General features: G+C 44.9%; 2 protein-coding genes and 1 non-coding gene across 10 annotated transcripts; 2 read left to right on the top strand and 1 right to left on the bottom strand.

Annotated features, from left to right (window-relative positions):
• Nucleotides 1-1712: 1712 nt before the first annotated feature.
• Nucleotides 1713-11922, bottom strand: LOC122820820 (CXXC-type zinc finger protein 5-like). 3 transcript variants are annotated; one of them, XM_044098446.1, is made up of 4 exons: nucleotides 11787-11922; nucleotides 8421-8611; nucleotides 7272-8315; nucleotides 1713-4391 (listed from the first exon to the last, which is right to left on the bottom strand). In XM_044098446.1, exons 2-4 carry the CDS (start codon nucleotides 8535-8537, stop codon nucleotides 4344-4346), a joined length of 1209 nt encoding a protein of 402 aa, XP_043954381.1. In that variant the 5' UTR covers nucleotides 8538-8611; nucleotides 11787-11922; the 3' UTR covers nucleotides 1713-4343. The 3 variants fall into 3 exon arrangements, with proteins under 3 accessions (XP_043954381.1, XP_043954380.1, XP_043954379.1); XM_044098445.1 differs by lacking the exon at nucleotides 11787-11922 and adding an exon at nucleotides 11205-11663; XM_044098444.1 differs by lacking the exon at nucleotides 11787-11922 and adding an exon at nucleotides 11506-11663.
• Nucleotides 11923-14402: 2480 nt separating this feature from the next.
• On the top strand, nucleotides 14403-17733 carry LOC122820852 (PRELI domain-containing protein 1, mitochondrial-like). 6 transcript variants are annotated; one of them, XM_044098500.1, is made up of 6 exons: nucleotides 14403-14528; nucleotides 15379-15481; nucleotides 15797-16022; nucleotides 16115-16243; nucleotides 16475-16553; nucleotides 17337-17679. In XM_044098500.1, the coding sequence occupies exons 2-6, from the start codon at nucleotides 15390-15392 to the stop codon at nucleotides 17447-17449; spliced, it is 639 nt and encodes a 212-aa protein (XP_043954435.1). In that variant the 5' UTR covers nucleotides 14403-14528; nucleotides 15379-15389; the 3' UTR covers nucleotides 17450-17679. The 6 variants fall into 6 exon arrangements, with proteins under 6 accessions (XP_043954435.1, XP_043954437.1, XP_043954432.1 ...); XM_044098502.1 differs by lacking the exon at nucleotides 14403-14528 and adding an exon at nucleotides 14553-14754 and having other exon boundaries at nucleotides 15376-15481; nucleotides 16130-16243; nucleotides 17337-17733; XM_044098497.1 differs by lacking the exon at nucleotides 14403-14528 and adding an exon at nucleotides 14553-14754 and having other exon boundaries at nucleotides 15376-15481.
• trnag-ucc lies at nucleotides 15002-15073 on the top strand. The gene has a single exon. It is a non-coding gene; the product is annotated as a tRNA-Gly (tRNA).
• Nucleotides 17734-19108: the final 1375 nt, after the last annotated feature.

Here is a 19108-nt window from a genome sequence, read left to right as displayed (position 1 = left end):
CATCTTTGAAATGCTTTATTATAATTCAGCACATGAAGAGGTCACACAGACAGATTACAGGAGGAGGAGGAGGAGGCTCCTTCCTCCTCATCCACAGGATGTTTGGGTTCAGATGATCCACAAAGAGCCGATTTCCTCATGACTCCCACAAAGATAAACAAATATCTGTAAACATTTCCTCCACAGCTTCAGGTGCAGCAGGAGAACGAATGTGGGGGTGAAAAACGCAGTTTGGAGTCCAACATAAAGAGCTGCTGCTCGCGATGCTTCCAGCTCCACTGTAAACATCTGCAGGTTGGTTCAGACACCCTGAGGCCCTCAGTGGATCTCTTCAAAACGCTGTTCTGCTTCCGTCCTGATGCTTCTGCAATAAGAACTAATTTATGGAAATGTTTTCACTCCCAAACCGACCCGGTTCCAGAGAAAAACTCCCTGTTTTGATCAGACAACCACTGTAGGATCTGACAGATCCGATCTGAGATGTGTGACGTTTTTTCTTTCTGGCTGCCATCTTGGATTGTAATGTTGGGTTGGGGAAACAAATCAGAGGGATGAGCAGTAAAGATGAAGAAGTCGATTCGATTTGAGGACAAAGTTGCAACATTTGATAGTCAAACCAACCAAACCTTTGAGCAACCTGTTCCTCTCCTCGCCTGTGGGGGCGCTGCACCCAGAACCACTGACAAAAACCACACAAAAACGTCTGAAGACACAAAGCATAACTTTCTTCTTCATGAAATGTAAACAGAAACAAAGTAGCAGCAGATGTTGGCAGTTGTAGGATTTCTCTTTTGTCTTTAGCTTTAGCCATTTCTCCTGCTAGCACTTGGCTAGCAGGAGAAATGTTTTGGTTCCATTTACCCAGAATGCCCTGCACTGAGGTCTGCTTCCTGCTTTTGGAGTTGTCTGCAGACCGCTTGGCGTTCACATCTACATTCCAGAGTTCAGTTCAACCGAACCCAGCCTGAGGTTTGGAGGCGGATCAGTTTGATTAGCATTCAAACCAAATCAACTGGACTTTCTAGGTAAGCAGCTATAATTCAATTAAAGTGAATTAAACAGAGCTGGTATAACAACGTCCTGAGAGTTTAATCCAATTGTTAAAAGCTACACCCTGTGATCCACCCAGTGATTTTTCTCCACACTTTTCTATTTTAATTCCTTCTGAAGAAATTAAAAATTAAATTGACACGTCAAAATGTTGAGAATATGTTTCCTAATCTATCTTCTATTCAGAGTTTCCTAATCTATATTCTGGAGTTGCACCCGTCGATTTTTCTCATTTGGATCTTCAATATTTGAGTGCAAATGAAACTCAGGATAAATGTCTGATTGATTTGCAATTAGAAGTCCAGGTCAGAAAAATCCAGAGGATTGTTCCCTGAAATAAAAATTTCATCTTCCAATTTTTCTGCCCTGCATGTAAAATGTTATTAGAGTTGGTTTATTTATAACTTTAAATCAGTAACAGGACTGTTACTTTAATGTTAGAATGATTAAATGCAGATAAGATATGCTAACTTAGCTAATTGCTAACTACAACTGGCATGAATAACAACTGAAAAATTGCATTTTTAAATTTCTGAAAGCAATAATTGTTGGTCTTAAAACAAATTAGCAAAAAATATAGAAATAAATCTGTTAAAAACAAAATGTGGAGCTTTTGGATAAGAAATCTGGTTTGATTTGGAGGCAGTTAGCGCCAGAGGAAGAGCTAGTTCTGGTGTTAAACTGGGTTTCTCTGGCATTATTTAAACCGGTTGAGTTCTCTGCATTGGATCAGTGGTTCTGAGCGGATGACTCCAGAACCACTGCTGAAACCTAGCAGTGAGAAAACCGGACCTCCTTGTGCTAGACGTCTCAAAACTCATTACAATTAGAAGGATTTATGGACAACTAACAGAAAGCCCTTTATTAAGCTGCATGCTGTTGTTTCCATCCTATAAAAAGTGGCCCTCATTCAGAGTCTAATGTAATGAACTCAGGTCCAAATGTTTGACAAGAACCTCAGCTGCATATCCTCTGAAATCACCTGGAGAAATCGGTTCATTCTGCCACCAAAATCTCTTCTCAAACATGAGCTTTCAAGATAAAATTTTAATGAGAATGTCTCGGTGTGTACAAGGAATCACTGAGCGTGTTGCCAACCGACAAACAGGAAATGACACTGTTGCAGTGTGGAACGATCCGATCTCCGTCAGCTCGGTTCCCGGAGGTCCCAGAGTTCTGCCCGGCGGACCCAAAGGGTCACTGCCAATTCCCACGCTGCATTCATGCTTCTGTTGGTCCACCACATGGTCCAATGTTCAACTGATACGGGAACACAAGAGCTGGTTCTGAACTCTCTCTGAGGTCCCTGTTGGGCCCAACAAGCTGAATTAGTGGCGCAAAAACGTCCAAACCTTCAATTAGAGGATCCAGAAAGCAGTAAAATGGTTCCTTATAAAACCGACTGGACCTTTAACTGCACCCTCAGGAACCTTCCATCTACATCTACACAAACCCAATAAATTATCACAACTCTTTAATTTGCCAGATTCAAATGAACCAAATAACTTGTGGACCACCAGGAGAGTTGAGAAGCCGCTCAGGTTGCACCAGCAGAAACATCGTCCAGCTAAAGTCAACCAAGGTGCCGTTTAAAGTCCTGAAGGAGGAGGTAGACAGAAGAGATGGTAACAGTGATGTGGTTATTGTAGTCCTACTGTGGGGAGCTTGTAGTCCATATTAACAGTCTTGGATCACTTCCTGCTGAGGTCAGTTTGTGAATCCTCTTTGAGGTTAGCTTGTCAGCCAGTTTTGGTCAAACTGAAGGAGTCTCTGCGGCTGAGTCCTGAATCTTCCTGGGTTTTGCTACAATGGGATTAGTGGTCAGGCTGGGTGGATGAGGATGAAGAGGAGGAAACCGTTTTAATCAAGGGATGGAAAAGATCTGGGAGGAAACGGTTAATGCTTTAGTGTCGCTGGAGCGTTTAAAACTCGTTTTTTTATCTGGACTTTTCAGTCACCGCCCAGTTTAACCAATCAAAGCATCGGACTCTAGAGTTGTAGTTTGAAGGAGAAGAAAGACAAGTTTGGTTTTCTCTGACAGGATGAAGATTTTCCATCCTCCCTCCGTCAAACCAAAATAAAGCAACAGTTTAAAGCAGGGGTCTCAAACTCCAGTCCTCCAGGGCCGCTGTCCTGCAACTTTTACATGTTCCTCTGCTGCACCACCTGAACAGAATAATTAGATCATTAGCAAGGCTTTGGAGAACTGATCTACACAAGGAGGAGGTAATTAAACCGTTTCATTCCAGTGTTTTGTACCAGTGGCTCATCTAAAACCTGCAGGACAGAAACTGGAGGTCTGGAGTTCGAGACCCCTGGTTTAAAGTCTCTCTTTGTACTTCCAGAATCATCTGCTCATCTCTAGAAATGCACTGAATGGTTTTGTCCTTCCTGATCCCCTGAGTGTTCTTGGTCTTGGTTCGGATCCAAGACCTTTAATAAAATCTGCCCCAATACTTGAAATACTGAGCAAACCTCTGCCTGACACAAGAAGCATCGGCAACCTCTGAATTTAGCAAGGACAAATGTTCACGACATAATTTAAACACTGGGACAAGAACAAACCTAAAGGGTTACCAAACCATAAATTATGGTTCCACTCAGGAAGTTCTGGTTCCCAGTGAGACTGGGTCGGTCCCATGATAAAAAAAATGATATTCGGCCTGAAAACTAGACTAGACCAGCAATTCATGAACCTAGAGACAGTTATGTTGTCCCAAGGGTCATTTCAGGGATTCATTCTGGTTTAATGCTGATAAATAATTATAAATGTGTTTAATAGACCTATATAAAAATATCTTACTAGGACTGCAAAGATGGAGCAAATATTTCTAGTGTTTCAGGCATTGAATCACTAGAAATAAATAAAGTCTAGTGTCTCAATGCCTTGTGCCATTGTATGACCAGATTTGAAAAACCCAAATATGAAGTGAATCCAGGACAACTGAGGTGTCAAGATGACTTGCGGTTGATTTGAAGGGACGTTGGGCATCAATAGCTGGTGAGCAGAACACCGTTCATGTGGGGAGTCATTTTGACAACTGCTTCATGTGTTACCTTTAAATCCCCTTTGACAAAGCACTAAACCTTCCTCATGAAGCCTTCCTGTTTCCTGTGATTCCTCCTCCTCCTCCTCCTCGTCCTCCTCGTCCATCCAGTCGATGCAGGATTTCTGGGCTATCCACACACGACAAAGTCCTGCTCTGCTTCAGTCCGAGACGCCAAAGTCCTCTGGCTGAATTTCATTCAGTCCAGGTGTGTCTGTGTTGGTGACTCCACTGGTGAAGGAAAGGCTAGAAGAACCAGCGAAACGCCTCACCGGCTGGGACGGAGGGCGGCCGCTGGGGAGCAAACAGAGAAGAAGAGTTGGTGAAAGAGCCAACAGGAATCCAGCTCTTTCCTGACACATTGTAGCTTCAGTCATTTATTCATTTATTCAGGTTTGCCTACAAATGAAGTGAGTTCCCTCAACGTCTTGCTCAATGGATCAGACTGAAAGGTTCATGTTTGCATCTCTTGGACAAAAACTTTCTTCTCTAAATTAGAGTATTAGGTTTAAAGAGTTGTTTTTCAGCCTTTTTGTTTCGGATTCTGCAGGACAAAATCTCTGCTGAAGGTAACGGCGAAGTACTGACAAACCTTTAATGTTCAGTAGACAGTAAAGTTTAAGACGAGGGAAAGTCTGTCGGGTCGACTTCAAAGAGAGCAAAGAAAGGATGAGGCAAGAGAGTGAAACCACCTGCCAACACACACACACAGGACACACTGGTTCACACACTCTGCCGTGCACGCGTGCATGGTGCTGTCAGTTGCCATGAGGCTCCCCAGGTCCAATTAGTGTGTAATTGAGGAAGATTATGGCTGCTAATTCACTGTCTTCGTAACACACACACTCCTTGTTTTAGTGTGCAAGGGAGGGAATAATTAGTTCGTTGGTAGACATTCCCACAGGAAGTGTGTGTGTGTGTGTGTGTGTGTGTGTGTGTGTGTGTTGGGGTGTGTGCGTGTGTGTAAGAGAGATATATGGAGTCATCAGTGAGGTCGAAAACCTGTGTCAATGAATTATTGATCGCCGCTACTTCTTACGGCAAAGACTAGCGCTGGCACACACACCCCGAGGAGAAGGCAGATAACATAAATATTCTCCGTTTCCCGCTCTCTGCAGGCTCTCTTTATCTCTGTGAATCAGTGTAGAGCTGGTGTGTGCTGCTGTGTGTGCTGCTGTGTGTGTGTGTGTGTGTGTGTGTTGGCAGCCTGCCAGACCTCGGCAGGCTCCAAGCTCTCGCTTTTCACCACCCACCATCTGCACAGCACTCACACACACTCACTCAGCGGGGTGAGCGATGCCTTCCAGCCTCCCTGGCAGTCATCTGGGTTAAGTGAGCCAGGACACACACACACACACACACACACACACACACACACACACACACACACGCACTGACAGAGAACCAAGCACACACACAGAAACATGTAGAGAGAAGTAAAACCAGATAGAAATGTGGCTCCGGCGCTGAATGAACATGTTCAGGGTCTTGAAAAAGAATTGATATCTCTTGAACTTTTCCTCATTTTGCTACATTATAATAACAAACTTCAGTGTTTTAGTGGAATGAACGGACGGATCAGAAGATTTGCATCGTTTTGGAGTGGAAGCAGAATGAGAAAACATTTTTAGAACCATCTTTCACTGAAGGTAAACCGTGAAGATGAGGAAGGTTGAGGAAGGTCTCTAACTGGAGCCTCCAACAAGTTTTTCTTTCAGAAATATCAAGGATTTAACTTCCTGTCGTCTCCATGTCCATGAAGAGAAGAAGCTCCATAGGATGATGCTGCCACCACCATGTTTCACTGTGGGGTCGGTGTGGTTAGGAGGATGAAAAGTGTTGGTTTCCAACACACTTTGACCCTTTACCATGAGAACCTAAAGTGCGGCTCGACTTGACTCTACTCTGCAGGGTCCAGGTGGTTTTACTTTACGACTATGGAGCAGCTCTACTGGGTGGGACTGTGACAAAACAACACAGCCAACCACAGAGGAGGATGTTGAAGCTCTGTTGGACATTCAGCACCAGAACAGGCAACAGAAAAAGAAATGTGAATGAAGGGTCCCAGATATTTGGGGTTCTGAACAAATTCTGTGGAAACCACAAACCTTCATGGTCGATCATTTTGTTTGCATACATTTCTTATAACAAGTTCCTTCGTTACTCCAGTCTGAATCAGTTCTGGCATGTTTGATGAGCTAGTTGCCCACCAATCTGCTTCTTGTGCAACACAAAGTAAACACACTTGATAGCCAAAATTTGCCTTGGCCCAGAGGGTGAACTCAAATCAGACGTTTGTTTTGAGTTTGCCTCTAGGACACATAGATCTACGCTGAGTGAAGTGCAACCAAATATGTGGGGGCCTTTAGTCGGACTTGTGGCTCTAGCCAATCAGTGACCAATTTCTAAAAAAGAAGCTGGTGCTATGTAACTTCTGCGATTGGAAAACCCTTATAGATGAGTAGAACCAACAATGTGTTGGTTGAAAGATTTAGAGTCAGATTTGATTTGACTAAATGTTTCTGTATCCTGTCACAGGACTTACTTGGCTTTCTTTCAATGTGGGCTTTGTTCTTACCAGTTTTATTAAGATGTCAGTTTTATAGATTGCTCAACTAATGTCTGTCTTGTCAACAGATTCTCCCTCTTGAGCTATAGATCTCTGCAGCTCCTCCAGAGTTACCATGGAGCTCCTGGCTGCTTCCCTAATTAATTCTTTCCTGTTTAGGTGAAGATCCAATCTTCTCCAGTCGGTCTCTCCATGTTCAGATGATGGATCGGTCAGCGCTCTGGGATGTTTTAACTTCTCCAGAACCTCCTCCTGCAGCGAGGTTCCTTGACCTTATCATCGTTTTCTCTCCACTTCATAATAAGGACCAACTTTGAGCAACTCAGTGAGAATAAGTTGCGGGTGTCCAGCTAGTTTTAGATCTTTTTGCTCCAAGTCATCTGATTGAAAAGGTTCAACAGGTCATAATGTTCTGCAGAATCCGGTTGATGACCCATCACTTGATTCAGGTTTGTTGATCCAGGGAAACAATCAAAACATGCAGAATTTCTGCATTGAATATGGACTTTAAACACCACTAAGCCCAAATAAAGACAAAATATGTGATGATATAAATACTTTTGTGTGGCTTGATTTGAGTTTTACCCTATGTGTGCGTTACTCACCTCCAGAACCCCACTTCCTCCTCCTGGCTTCTTCTTCAGCTCCTCACACTTCCTGAACTTGCAGATCTGGTGACCCGTCTTCCTGTTGCGGCAGGACGAACAGACGCCGCAGTTGATCAGTCGTCTGCACGGCCCGCATACGCCACAGCGCTTCCGCTTCCTCTTCGCCACTGTCCCTGACGATGATGAAGATGATGAGGAGAGAGACACACCCCCTGCTGTCACCCCTGATGATGAAGGGGAGGAAGAGGAGGGGCAGGGGGAGGAGTTAGTGTGCTGCTGGCAGTCCGTTAGCGCCCGCTGGCCGCTCGTCATCTGAAAAGCGCTGCTGGCGTCTGAAATCCCGCCGCCTGCGGATCCCATTGCCATGACGATGACCCCAGGGGGTAATCCCAGCCCCCCCAGGAAGCCACCACTCATTACTCCTCCCCCATTGCAGTTGCCGCCCTCTGATAGGCCCATCATGTCCGGGTGGGCGTGTCCCTGCTTGTTCATAACGCCACAGTCCGCGCCGCCGCTGTAACCGGGGAGAAAGTTCCCGTTGCTAGGCGCTATGGGGTGATGGTGTGCTGTTCCCTGGCTAACAGGAAGTGACGCAGTGTGTCCGTGTTTTTCAGCCCCTCCCCCTTCACTTCCGCCGCCGGTTCCTCCCCCCCCAGGCCCCCCGCTGCTCTGGTGCATGCTGCTGCTGTGGGGGTGGGAAGAGGTCATGTGACCCGGCGTCGCCGAGGGATGGTGGTGGTGATGCGTTGGCGCCGTAGCTACAGGTTTGGGCCTGCCCCAGAACATGGCCGCCGGGTGGTTCATGTTCATGTTCATGTTGTCATGGCAACCCCATGGGGCTGTCGCCATGGCGCCCAGCCTGGCAGCGGTGGGGGGGAAGATAGGAGCGGCGGCCGCCAGACGAGCCGCCAGTTTGGCGGATTGTGGGAAGTTTGTCACGTTCATGTTCATGTTGACGTTGGTCTTGTAGAAGGTGGCGATGGACGAGCGGTACCGGTCCATCTCAGTGGTGTAGTCGAGCATCGGCGCTAGGCCCGACACCTGCAGCAAAGACCTTCATCACTTTTCATTACGCCACCTGACTTTACAGCTCAGAGACCAACAACTCACCAGCGCAGGTGATGACATCAGAAAACACCAACTCACCTGTCCCTGACCGCCGTAACCATGGTGATTTGGGTGATGATGTGAGGGGGCGGAGCTTCTCTGCAGCATCGAGGAGAGGTCACTCTCTACACACACTCCGCTGGTCATTCCCGACATGACCTCTCACACACGCACACACAAACACGCATATGAACACGTTTGCTCAGCTAGCAGTTAGCTCTGTGAGGTCACTGTGAATAAAACACATCAGACAAAGGGCCTTTAGGAAACACATGGTTCACTGATTTCCTCAGATCACGGTAACCTCCCATTCTGGTCTAATCTTTTTACCCAACATCTGTTAATAAAAGAACACAATTTATGTCTACACTGATGAACAGATGTTGGTTTATCAGATATGATGTTGGTTAATAACAAGTTAAGAAAGGATTCCACTTTCTAAGGTTATTGTCCTTCATCAGAGCACCATGTGACGATACTTTGGTCAACAATATATTCCCTCAGCATCATTTCCTTCTTTTGGCTTTAGACCTGAGTAAGCACACCTCGTATCTCCTCCTACATGAAACCAGCCACTTATTCCAGTGATGGTGATACAGCATTTCTGGTTCTTGATGTTCAGCTGTTGATGCAATGTTGGAACTCAAATCTGGGATTGACGCCTCAACCAGCCAAAATTGGCTCATCCGTATATTTCAGAAGATGTTTGATAAAACTGTTGGTGTCTGTCTCCAGCAGTCATTGGGCAACAGGCAGGGCAACCACACACACCTGAGGACAATTTACTGAGACCAATTAATCCAATGTCATGTTTTTGGACTGTGGGAGGAAGTCAGAGTACCCAAAGACAGCCAAGCGATGAACAAGGAGAGCAGGCAAACTGCACGACAAAAGACTCCAGGCCAGGGAATGGAGCTACAAAAAGCACCACCTTGCAGCCCTAATCTGATGTAATTCACTGTGAAATGTGTTTCGCTATACAAAAATATTAAAAAGACACACGGTCTGGGTGGCTGTACATCCAGATCCATAATAGACAGGGTGACTACCTTTGAAGCTACACTGAACCATAAGGTTCTTATATTCCCAAATCCATCCCTGTAACCTTTAGATACACCCTTAATTCTTCACATTTGAATCAAATAGTAAATTACAAAACCTCTGCAGAGCTGACAGATGCTTAACGAGCCGTTTGATCCAGATGTGTTGGAGAAGGGAGGCAACTAAAGGTCTAAACGATGGTAAATCTCAAGGACCAGCTGTAGGGAATCCTGCTGCACAGCAACAAACCTCTAAGGTATGACTTCAGGTCCAGCAGTGATAGAGAGACCCAGATCTAGTTTGGTGTTTTCTGCAGACCAATTCTGGTCAACACCATGTTCACTTGCTGCTGCGTTGTGTTTAGGTTCTCCTGTGACCGGCCAGGTGACCGGCCGGGTGACCGGCCGGGTGACCGGCCGGGTGACCGGCCGGGTGACCGGCCGGGTGACCGGCCAGGTGACCGGCCGGGTGACCGGCCAGGTGACCGGCCGGGTGATCGGCCAGGTGATCGGCCAGGTGACCGGCCACACTGGTGATGCATAAGATGATGAAAGCTGTCTCTTCCATGTCACTCTTAATCTGGTTGTATCCAAGTCCAAAGGCGTTCAAAATCCTCTGAGATCTGGATCATCAGTGTGCTAAAACCACCAGCTCTGTCTATCTTCAATGATTTATTTTGAGGGCGTGCCATGGTGGCGTAGAGGATAGAGCGACCCATGTTTGGAGGCCTTGAGTCCTTGACACGGCTTCGACTTCTGGGCCTGACGAGCCACGTCATCCCCCTTCTCCTGTCAGCCTAGTTTCATATAAGGGACACTAGAGCCCACAGAATACCCCCTGGAGGGGTAAAAAAAATATATTTGAATATGATTGGGAAAGAATCTGCATAATCAGCAGAGATGTCCCAATATCCAGACTAAAGTCCCTGAAAACTGGTAACATTTTGATGTGATATTATAATCTCCTGCAAAGTGTCCTTTTTCATTCCATTTCCATTTAAGATGTAGTTTGTTACCTGGTGTTTTTAATTGGTAAGATCTGTCCCCTAAAGTATTGACTTCACCAATATTTTAGTCCAGAAGACGCAGCTGAACTCGTCCCAGTTGTGACAGTTTAACCTGGTTACCTCAACATTAACACAAACTCCTGATTTTAACTGATCTTGTTTAGTTTGAGATTGAAACTCATGAACGTGAAGTCAAGTCGTTCCAAACTTTGGACATGAGAAGTCCAAGCTAAGAAGCTCTGATTGATTATCTGAAGTGGCCCAAATACCCCCAACTTTTCGGTTCCATTAGAACATTTCCATGTTGACATCTTTTCACTTTCCAGCCCAGTATCTGTTGATAATATACAGAAGGCAGAGACACTTTTGGGGAGTCAGAACCTTCCCAAACCACTTTGGACCGGAGGAGTCCTCAGTTTGGTCCCCAGGTTCCCAGGAAATCCTGGACAGTTGGGAGTGTTGCCCGGTCTGGACTCCATGGTGGCAGTAAAACAAACCAGCCAGAAAAGCATTCGCTGCCTTTTGTTGGTGTGTGAACAACGAGCAGACTGCGCGGCTGTGTGAATGAGTGTGAACTGTGGGTGTTTGTCAAAGGAAACAAACGCGTGCAGCCTCTAACAGAGTGTGTCTATCGCGCGCGTGTGTGTGTGTGTGTGTGTGTGTAGTCAGTGTGGAAATGTGTGTCGGCTCGTGCGTGCGCGCGCGCGTGTCCCACCCCCTCATCCACTCCTCCCCCCTCTCCAACCCTCAAACTCCCCCGAGGCGTAACTAATTACCCTGTCTGGTCAAGCGGGCGGCGCGAGCTCCGACAGAAGGTCACAGCGGCCACCGACCGCGAGGGGAAAACGGCTCTCCCACGCGACACATTAACACCTCCCCCCCTCAGGCACTGAAAGCCAAGGAGCAGGGAGGAGGGAGGGAGGGAGAGTGATGAGAGGGAGGTGGAGGGGTGGGGGGGTCAAACACAAAAAAAGGCAGAGCCGATAACGACCGATAAATACCGTGAACACAGCATGCAGTCCGATACAGCGCGAGGAGGAAGGGAGAAGATGGACGGCGCGTGCTGCTGCTACTTACCGGCCCCGCGAGGAGGAGGAGGAGGAGGAAGAGGGTGATGAGGAGAAAGAGGAGGAAGGAGGAGAAGACCGTCTGGGAATTAGCCCGCCACGGATCATGGCTGGCGGGGAAGGAGACAGAGAAAGAGAGGAGAGGAGGGGAGGGGGGGAGAGAGGAGCTCCGGGAGGGATTTGTCGGTCTGTTGGTACCGAGGAGGAGGAGGAGGAGGTGATGGAGGGAGGGATAACGGGGAGTGGGGGTTGGAGGAGGAGGAGGGGGGAGGGGGGCGGATGGATAATCACCTGGGCTTGGCACAAGCGAGCGCGAGGCGGGGAGAAGGAGGGAGGGCGAGGCGTTAAATTAGCCCTGCCGAGGAGAAGGGAAGCGGCTCTGTGGAGACCCTGCAGGGGAGGAGGAAGAGAGGCGAGGAGCTCGAGGAAAGGAAAGCGAGAAAAAAAACAGCACCACGGGAGGAGAGGGGCGGGGGAGGAGGGGTGATGAATAATGGCGGAGGTTATGAACGGATACGTGCGTCGCTCTCGTGGCAGGGCGAGAAGGGGAGGGAGGGAGGCAGGGGGTACACACGACGCTGATGTTCGGTAACAGAGAGGGGAGGCTGTGTGTGTGTGTGTGTGTGTGTGTGTGTGTGTGTGTGTGTGTGCGTGTGTGTGTGTGTGTGTGTGTGTGTTCTGCTGTCGGCAGCGCCCGTGGCGGCGCGGCGTGCGGCGCGCGGTGTGAACCGTCTGATTGGCGCTGTGGAGAGGTGAGGAGGAAACAGGAGGCGCGAGAGCTGGCAGGTGATTGGCTGCTGGCCACTAACAGAGAGAGAGGTAGAGAGACCCTTCAGAGAAACGGGAGAGAGAGAATGAATGAAGAACTTTCTGTTTTTCTACAGTTTCCTTTAATAAAACTGAAACTCAGGACTTTTCCTGACTAGTTTGTGTGTTTTTGATAAAAATGTCGTAATTATAACAACTTTTTGAACTTTTTTAATAATAATAATAATCCAAACACACATTAATTGATTTAAAAGCACTCTTTACTGGGTAATGTCTTGCCTTATCTTTACACACACACACACACACACACACACACGATATGCACACACTCTGTTAGTAGTTGAGTGTTGAAGCCAGGCGGTAAAATGATACTTTCACAGCATCGTGTCCAATCCAGAGGACCCCAAAGTGCTTTTCCACTACATTCACACGCTGGTGGTGGTGAGCTGCTGGGTAGAAGCCACAGCTGCCCTGGGTCTAAGAGGTGAAGCTGTCATGCAACATGCGCCCTCTGACCTCCACCAGCAGACAAGGTGGAGCAGAAGAGGACGGAGCGGGAATCAAGCCAGCAACCCACCAACTGAGGGACAAACTCCTTCCACCGTCGCCCCATAAAGGGGTGTAACAACGACTGGGAGGACAACGGAGGAAGACTTGGACACCACATGAGGGAGAGAGTCACTGGAAGGTGCTGAGGGTCCAGAGGGAGGAGGAGGCAACGAGGAGTCGCTGGGCAGCAACGAGGAGTCACCAGCAGCTGAAGCCAGGCTGGCAGTGGCGAGAGGCAGAGGGTCTGCAGCAGCGACTGGAGGTGGTGCTGGTCCTGGAGATGCTGGACAGAATCTCCGGGATCAGTAAAATAGTTTTACTGGTGGAGCTGGAGAATGTACGATCCAGCTTAGGAGGCAGAAGGTCGCCAGCCATGACAGCTGAAGCTGTCTGGCGTTCCCACGCTGCCTCCTGCTGCAGCTCCATCAAACAGAGTTGGGGGACCAGCCCTCCAGCACATAGAGGAGCCTAATCACAATCCCAAGACGTCTAAAGGCAAAGTATGGCTTTGACACGATCCCTCTATAGTCTTTGATTGTAGATTTTAAGTTATTCCAGCGTATTGGGTCCATGATGTAGCGCTCCTCACCGTAGTTACTTTTGGTCGGGTCCTTCTGTCATGAAGTGCAGTGTATGTTGAGGCAGACACAGTGGACCCAGGTTGAAGTGAAGGAATGATGAATTTAATGAAGAAACACTCAATCCATTGTCCAGGCAGCACAGAAAGAGCAGAATGCTAAGAGGTCATGACTGGCAGCCACTGGCAGTACAACAAACAGAACAAGAAGACGGTTTGACACGGACCCACCAGGATGCAGGTGGGATTAAATACACAGACGGTAACCAGGGAACGAGACACAGCTGGGAACAATCAAAGGCTGGACAGGCCAACATAGACACAGAAACCTAAAATAAACACAAAGAAAACTCAAATCCTCACAGTCATAGTAGAGTTGGTCTCAGCACTACGGTTGAAGCTAACATCTACAGTCTATTTTCACTCCTGTGGATTGGCAGCCAATAGCCTGCCAAGTATCTTTGTGCCTAGATAGTTCAGCTTCCCAAATTGCATTTTCTTTTGAATATTTTAGACATGCTCATTGACAAGACTGTGTAAATAGTCAGATTTTCCATAAATAATTTGAAGTTACTTTCCACAGAAAAATCAGTGAATCTTCAGGGGTCCACCGTGGATATTTACTTCAGTCACTTTTGGGAAAAAATATATTTCTAGGAATAGTTTTAATGCACCACATTTTCTACTTCTACTTGAGTAATATAATTTGAAGTAACTACTCTTCCATGAGTCTAATATCTGGCTATGTTGTCCACTGAAAGAAACTTCACTAAACAGAGAAAAATGTTTTTTTTAACCCAAGAAAGTATAAGAAACAACTAGATTTTTTTTACCATGTATTTTGTTACTCATAATTGAATGTTGACAAAATTTTATTTCTGAATGAAGTAGTGTTTCTATTACTTGGGTACATTTTTCAGCTACTCTACACACCTCTGGCTCTGAATCACTGTTAATTTAATATTAATTTTGTAAAACACAACCACACAAACGTTTTCTGGGTACTACTAAAACAATATAGGTATCTCCACTCGTTGTGGGACGATTATAAGATATATATTACACATGGTCAGGTATAAGAAATGAGTGTAAAGTCTCAACAGAAGACCTTCAGGAATCCAGGAAAGCCCTTCAACAAGGTAAGAAAAGCAGACAGGCTTCTGCTCTAAAAATGACTAAATGTCGACATCTAGTGGAGGAAAGTGGGATGTGTCGTTATTGGTTTGATTTACTGGTTTTACTTGGATGTTCAGCGACAGAAACTGTAAGCAGAGGCCTTATTGTCACACCATCGGTAGAATCTTCAGTAATGCGGCTCTTATATCGTCGAGTCCAGACTTTTACACCGACCTGATCCCGCTGCAGGTATGTTAGCTCCGCTGCTAGCGGTTAGCCTCGTCTTCAGCTCCAGGTGGCCAGGCTGCCGTTAATGTCAGCAAACGGCTAATATGGATTAAACGGAGCAGAAAGACCAGCCTTGCCGCCAAGAACTGTTCGGTAATCGTGGTTAGAAAACAGAGGAACAGAGCCAGCTCACACACAAACAGTAACAGTTCATATTGCTTTTCCCATGTACAGCCAAGTGGATACATCGGGACAACGGTGCATGTAAGCGTTGGTGGTATAGTGGTTAGCATAGCTGCCTTCCAAGCAGTTGACCCGGGTTCGATTCCCGGCCAACGCATAACTTTTTTTTTTTTTTGTTCTATAGCTTTTACTTCATAATTTATTTAAAAAGTACATATCAGTTATTCGTCGCGGGACTATCACAGTAAAATACATGAATTACATAGAAAAAAAGTCAAGTACATGTAGTGACTACATAATACAATCTTGTTCTACCTAAATTTTATTCTTAATAAGTAGTGTGGATTTTACCAACTTGAATATTATGGATACACTTAGAAATTGGATCTGTTTGAAGTGTTTTATTGAATAAAGTAAATATTATTATGACTAAAGTTCCAGAATGTTCTGCTACCTCAGCAGTGAGTCCAGTCATGGGGCGGTACTTCTACAGCGAGGCTCACATCAAGAGTCCATGGCATCAAGTTCTGGCTGCTTTCTGGCAACGCTACCCAAACCCATACAGGTAATTTCTCTAAATAGTGACCTCGACATCATGAAAACATTAGAAATTTGAAATGTGTGAGTCATATCTTCAAATCAGGCAGTGGACATGAACTTTAACCTCTGGTAGATCACTATCACCTCCCATCACCACACAGATCAGCTGGTGTGTGGAGGTACATTTAAAAACATCCAATAATTTAATATTTTTCTCATTTCAGAAAGTAAAAATCATTTCATATAAATCAATTTTTAAATCAATTTTGACATTTTAAGGCTGAGTATCTTTGGGTCTTAAGCAGTTGGAGCTGATTGGACCTCTGCTTTTGTGAGCCAGCACTCATGTCCTCACTGAGGACGTCCTGTACCGTGAGGTCACCCCCACCAACCTCTTGTTGTCACGGAGACTGCTGACCAAAACCAACCCATTGCCAGGGTGGGCGGAGCCCCTCTTTCCCTCCCACATGGCGCGGGCCGTCTACGTCCTGGAGGACTCCATCGTGGATCCGGAAGCCAACACCCTCGTCACCAAGACCTGGAACCTGAACCACAACACCCTGATGGTGAGACATGGCAATGTTTCTATAGAGGTCATCTGTGTCCTGTCTGAGGGAATTACTATTATTTCATGATTGATTTGGAGTAAAATGTCCAGTTTGAATCCTCTCAGATGGTGGTGGAGCGCTGCATGTTCGAACAGGACGGCAGTCAGCCCACGTGGACCAAACTAAAGCGAGAAGCTTGGATCTCCTCTTCTGTTTATGGGCTGTCTCGGCCCATTCAGGTGACACAAAAATTGCAGCAGTTTCATCAAATCTTTTAAGACCTGGACTCTTCAGTTTGATGAACCTCACAATTATAGAAATAAAGTATGGATGACACATTAAGTGGTGTGCATTGTACCTGAACCTGAAAGTATCCTCAGGACAGGTGAACGTCCGTTCCTCTATGAGAGCATTGGTCACCTGTGTGTCCAGGTAAGTCATTTGTCTAACTGTCCCTGTCGGTCCATCAGGAGTTTGGCGTATCGCGGTACAAAAGCAACCAAACTGAAGCCATGAAGGGGCTGGACTACGCTCTGACCAAGATACAGAGTAAGACAAAGATTAGTATTTATCCATCACACAAAAAGACTCTTACTTCCTTCATTAATACAATCACAAGGTGACTCAACATCTGGATCATTAATTGACCCATATGGTCAACCCAGAACACCATTCACAGGAGCTGTAGCTCAGAGGTAAAGGTCGTCATCCTCCAAATGGAAAATTCTGGTTCTGACTGTGGCAAAGTGGTCCAGATCTTTATCTTTAGTCAATTCCTGAGATACTTCTGAGGGTTCTGTTTTCTAGTTCATGTGTTTTGTGGATGCCTGTACCTTTTGAGGCATTTTTATGCTAGAGTTTAGCATAAAAACTCTAGCATAAAGTTACTTTTACTTTTGCCTCTTTTATTCCTTCTAACCCTGAAACAGTGTCCATTTTCCTGACACACAGTCTTGTTTGTGGCAGTTATGTACAGGATCTCTAGGTGTCTGCTTTGGTGTCTGGGTGTGTGGTACTTCTTTAATTCCACCACTAGATGTCGCTGTATGCTGCAGATTGTACCTTTAATGCTACTAGCATATTTTAGCTCATTTTTGTAAAATAAAATATATTAATTTACTGAGATACCATCTTTCTCCAAATATTTAGGGAATCAAATTGTTTTTAAATTTGTTCCAATATGTAAAATATTAAAACTGAAGGTGTACTTACTTATTACCACGATTGTATTTGTTCTTTAACTGTACTTTGGATGACAATATATTCAATATTTTTATCATAGTAATACAGCTTCTTGCATCAACCAGTCTGTTTTCTATTGTCTTCCTCCAGGTGAAGAGCTTCCCCATCTCCATGGCGACCAGGAAGAGTCATCTGAGAAACACAAGCCCCGCCCACCAAATGCCCCGCCCACTCCAGCCAAGAAACCCAATCAGTTTGCCTGAAACGATAACAGGAAGTAAACAAAAACTGCTGTTCTAACCTCATTGGTTTAAAAGTTACAAATTAAAATTGGCTACCTTAGATTTGCCTTTTTTATTAGAATTAGTAAAGATTTAAAATTACTTTTAGTTTTATTGATTTATTGAGTGTCGTTGTCATTTTTACACAAAGAAAATTTATTTTGAATGTATTATTACAGTTCTTATTCAATGAATTTCTCTTTTTATCTACCATTTTCTATGTGTTTTTGTTTGTTGTGTCCAATAAACATGATTTATAAAATAAACTACTAATTCAGTCATTTATATGCAGTTAAAAATTCATAACTTTGTTCAGATTATTTGCACTTAATCTAAAAATGTTACATTAAATGCTGTATCAGGTGAAGATAAATTGATTTAATGTCTCTTAGCAGTTTATCAGATTAACATCTCTGTTGCTCAGACTAAAATTAAACTATGATAACGACGCTGTTTCCTTTTTGTTTTACAGATTCAAAGGAGTTTAGTTTCACTTTGGATAAAATATAAAACTAATACTTTAAGCATTGTTTTATTCAGATATCACTCTGAGAAACAAAGTTCACCTCAATTGTCTTTACAGACTAGGAAGAATTTATAAAATGTTTTGTAAAAGAACGAAGGTTTGGCAGATTTCTACGGTTAGTAACAAGGTTATACTGACTTTCTTTCTGAAGAACAAACTTATTTATAATTAAAACAACTGATGTTTAAAATTAACTTAATCCGAAACTGAAGAAATCAAAATAAAGGTGAAAACATCTTTATCATGACGCTGCTGTGGGTCTGATTACCTGAAAGAGAAACAACAGAAGCTGGTTTTAGTCACATTGAACAGTCAGTGACTGTTGTTCCTGAGCACCAGGGTTGATAAACACTTTTGTAAAACAGCTATAAGATTCAGTCAGACTGGATGAAGAACAACTCAGAACATCGTCTTTCAATCCTAGTTTTTCTCTGTGTGTCTACACAGAGAGAAGAGGTCATGCTGAGTGAAGTGGAAACCAGAAAGAGCTTCTCATCACTTCAATCAATCAATCAATCAAATTTTATTTGTACAGCACATTTCAGCATCAAGGCATTTCAAAGTGCTTTACACCAAATCAAACACAAAAACACAATGCAACATAGAATCAACAATAAAAACACATCAAGTCAGATTCCATCAATAAATTTATAATTGATTACGTTTCAAATACAACTCTAAACAAGTGGGTTTTTAGTTGGGATTTAAAGGAAGTCAGTGTTTCAGCTCTTTTACAGTTTTCTGGAAGTTTGTTCCAGATTTTTGGTGCATAGATGCTGAATGCTGCTTCTCCTCGTTTGGTTCTGGTTCTGGGGATGCAGAGCAGAACCAGAACCAGAACCTGAGAGTTCTGGAAGGTTGATACAATAACAGCAGATCTTTAATGTATTGTGGTGCTAAACCATTCAGTGATTTATAAACTAACAACAGTATTTTAAAGTCTATACTTTGAGCTACAGGGAGCCAGTGGAGAGACTTTAAAACTGGTGTTATGTGCTCTATCTTCCTGGTTTTAGTGAGAACACGAGCAGCAGCATTCTGGATCAGCTGCAGCTGTTTGATTGATTTGTTGGACAAACCTGTGAAGACGCTGTTACAATAATCAATACGACTGA

Source organism: Gambusia affinis, linkage group LG18 (assembly GCF_019740435.1).
Source record: "Gambusia affinis linkage group LG18, SWU_Gaff_1.0, whole genome shotgun sequence".
Lineage (NCBI taxonomy): Eukaryota > Metazoa > Chordata > Actinopteri > Cyprinodontiformes > Poeciliidae > Gambusia > Gambusia affinis.
Note: the sequence above shows the minus strand (reverse complement) of the source record. Positions and strands in the feature narration are given on the sequence as shown.

Excerpts from the sequence above, each read along its gene's own strand:
- LOC122820820 (XM_044098446.1), bottom strand. The coding sequence starts at position 8,537 with ATGTCGGGAATGACCAGCGGAGTGTGTGTAGAGAGTGACCTCTCCTCG. Across the intron at positions 8,316-8,420 it reads GTTACGGCGGTCAGGGACAG|GTGTCGGGCCTAGCGCCGAT; the intron begins GTGAGTTGGTGT and ends TCTTTGCTGCAG. Across the intron at positions 4,392-7,271 it reads GAGGAAGTGGGGTTCTGGAG|CGGCCGCCCTCCGTCCCAGC; the intron begins GTGAGTAACGCA and ends TTTGCTCCCCAG.
- LOC122820852 (XM_044098500.1), top strand. The coding sequence starts at position 15,390 with ATGGGGCGGTACTTCTACAGCGAGGCTCACATCAAGAGTCCATGGCAT. Across the intron at positions 15,482-15,796 it reads CGCTACCCAAACCCATACAG|CACTCATGTCCTCACTGAGG; the intron begins GTAATTTCTCTA and ends TTTGTGAGCCAG. Across the intron at positions 16,554-17,336 it reads CGCTCTGACCAAGATACAGA|GTGAAGAGCTTCCCCATCTC; the intron begins GTAAGACAAAGA and ends GTCTTCCTCCAG.